Below are 1,699 nucleotides of genomic sequence, written 5' to 3' on the forward strand. Positions count from 1 at the left end.
AAAAAAAAAAAAAAAAAAAAAAAGGAAGAACTAATGACATTCATCTGACCTTCCATCTCTGAGGCTAACAGAGTGCTGCAGTGGGTGGTGGGCGTCCAGATGTCTGTTGAACGCATAAAGACATCTGGAAAAGCCCCCTGTATTTCCATGTGATTCTACTCACCTTCTAACGGCAGCAGTAAACTCTTTCAGCCATCAAACTGGAAGCCCACTGGCGTGGAGCCCTGGCTCGGAAGGCAATGAAAAGGAGAAAGTGGGCCGTGTGGATTATCAGAAAGTAAGTTCTCAGGTACAACAGAGAGAGCGGTCACAAAACACTGGTGCCCTGCAGGGGATGGTCACGGTGGTAGATGAGTTCTTTGTGATTTTTGGATTAGTGCAGAAAGAAAAAACTCCCTTCAGAATGCCTTGGAATTCAGTTCTATCCCTTTGCTCTGAGCTGAATTTGATGGTGATCACAACTCCATGTGTTTGGAATTTCTCTTAGCCTGGCTCAAAAGTCACAAAGTCAAATGCCTTCTGATGCCAGGCAGGTAAAGTGAGTGAGTCTCATGAGCTGGGATAAGACAATAGGGCATGATAGAGACTGCAGTAAACTGTAATGCTCAGTCCACCTCAAGCAGGGGCAGTAACCAGCCCATTCCAGTTGACTGCTGCTGTGGGGAAATATCGGCAGATGGCTTAAATTTTCAAGGAATGCTGAAATCTGGCTTTTGGTTGTTGTGCGGTTTTTTGTTTTGTTTTGCTTTGTTTTTTTGAGACAGAGTCTTGCTCTGTCGCCCAGGCTGGAGTACAGTGGTGCAACCTTGGCTCACTACAACCTCTGCCTTCTGAGTTCAAGCCATTCTCCTGCCTCAGCCTCCTGAGTAGCTGAGATTACAGGCACACATCACCAACCCCAGCTAAAATTTTTGTAATTTTAGTAGAGACAGGGTTTCACCACGTTGGTCAGGCTAGTCTTGAATTCCTGACCTCAAATGATCCACCTGCCTCAGCTTCCCAAAGTGCTGGGATTACAAACTTGAGCCACCATGCCCGGCCTTGAAATCTGGCTTTTATGCACTACTTCCTAACTTTTTTAAATGGGCAACTAATTCAAGCCCCTCAAAACAAAACAAAAGGCAGTGTGGGTGAAATAGAACATACGTGTGGGGCAGACTTGGCCTGTGGGCTACATTCCTGGCTTCTGGCCTATGTGGTCATTTCAACAGCCTCTACCACTTTGGCCTCCTTTGAATCAAAGGAATGGGGAAGAGAAAGTCCATCTCATTGAAGAAATGGTCCAGAAGAGTAACAAGGCATTTTCCTTTTTAGGTTCATCAAGGGATTCATCAGTCGCAACAAACCCCTCTGCCCTGACAATGAGGACTTTATAGTGTTTGTGCGGAAGAATTACATCTTGAATCTCCGGTATCACCTTCCAAAGACTGTCTTGGACAAGAGCTGGCTGAGACCTCCTGGAATCTTGGAAAATGTAAGGACTGATCTGGGATTCCAGTGTCATAAGTAACATGGGTACTGACCGACCGTAACTCTTGTATTTCTTTGTGCTGCTTCCCTTCCCAACGATGCTGCACAAGAAATTGACCTCCTCAGAATTTGTGATGTCCTTACTAGCATTACACACCCACTGAAGGTTGTTTAAACAGGGCACTTTGGTTTTGTTTTGTTGGTTTTTCTTTTTTTTTTTTTTTTTTTT

The 1,699-nt window shown here is 44.8% G+C and overlaps 1 protein-coding gene across 1 annotated transcript in view; it reads left to right on the top strand.

The window, feature by feature from the left end:
- Nucleotides 1–1,699, top strand: part of MYO1H (myosin IH) — a 62,937-nt gene that overhangs the window by 52,229 nt on the left and 9,009 nt on the right. The window contains exons 22-23 of the mRNA XM_017541604.2: nt 193–277; nt 1,315–1,474. Of these exons, the coding sequence (XP_017397093.1) occupies nt 193–277; nt 1,315–1,474 (245 nt within the window). The remainder of the gene's footprint in view (nt 1–192; nt 278–1,314; nt 1,475–1,699) is intronic.

This window comes from Cebus imitator, unplaced genomic scaffold, assembly GCF_001604975.1.
Source record: "Cebus imitator isolate Cc_AM_T3 unplaced genomic scaffold, Cebus_imitator-1.0 Scaffold8, whole genome shotgun sequence".
Lineage (NCBI taxonomy): Eukaryota > Metazoa > Chordata > Mammalia > Primates > Cebidae > Cebus > Cebus imitator.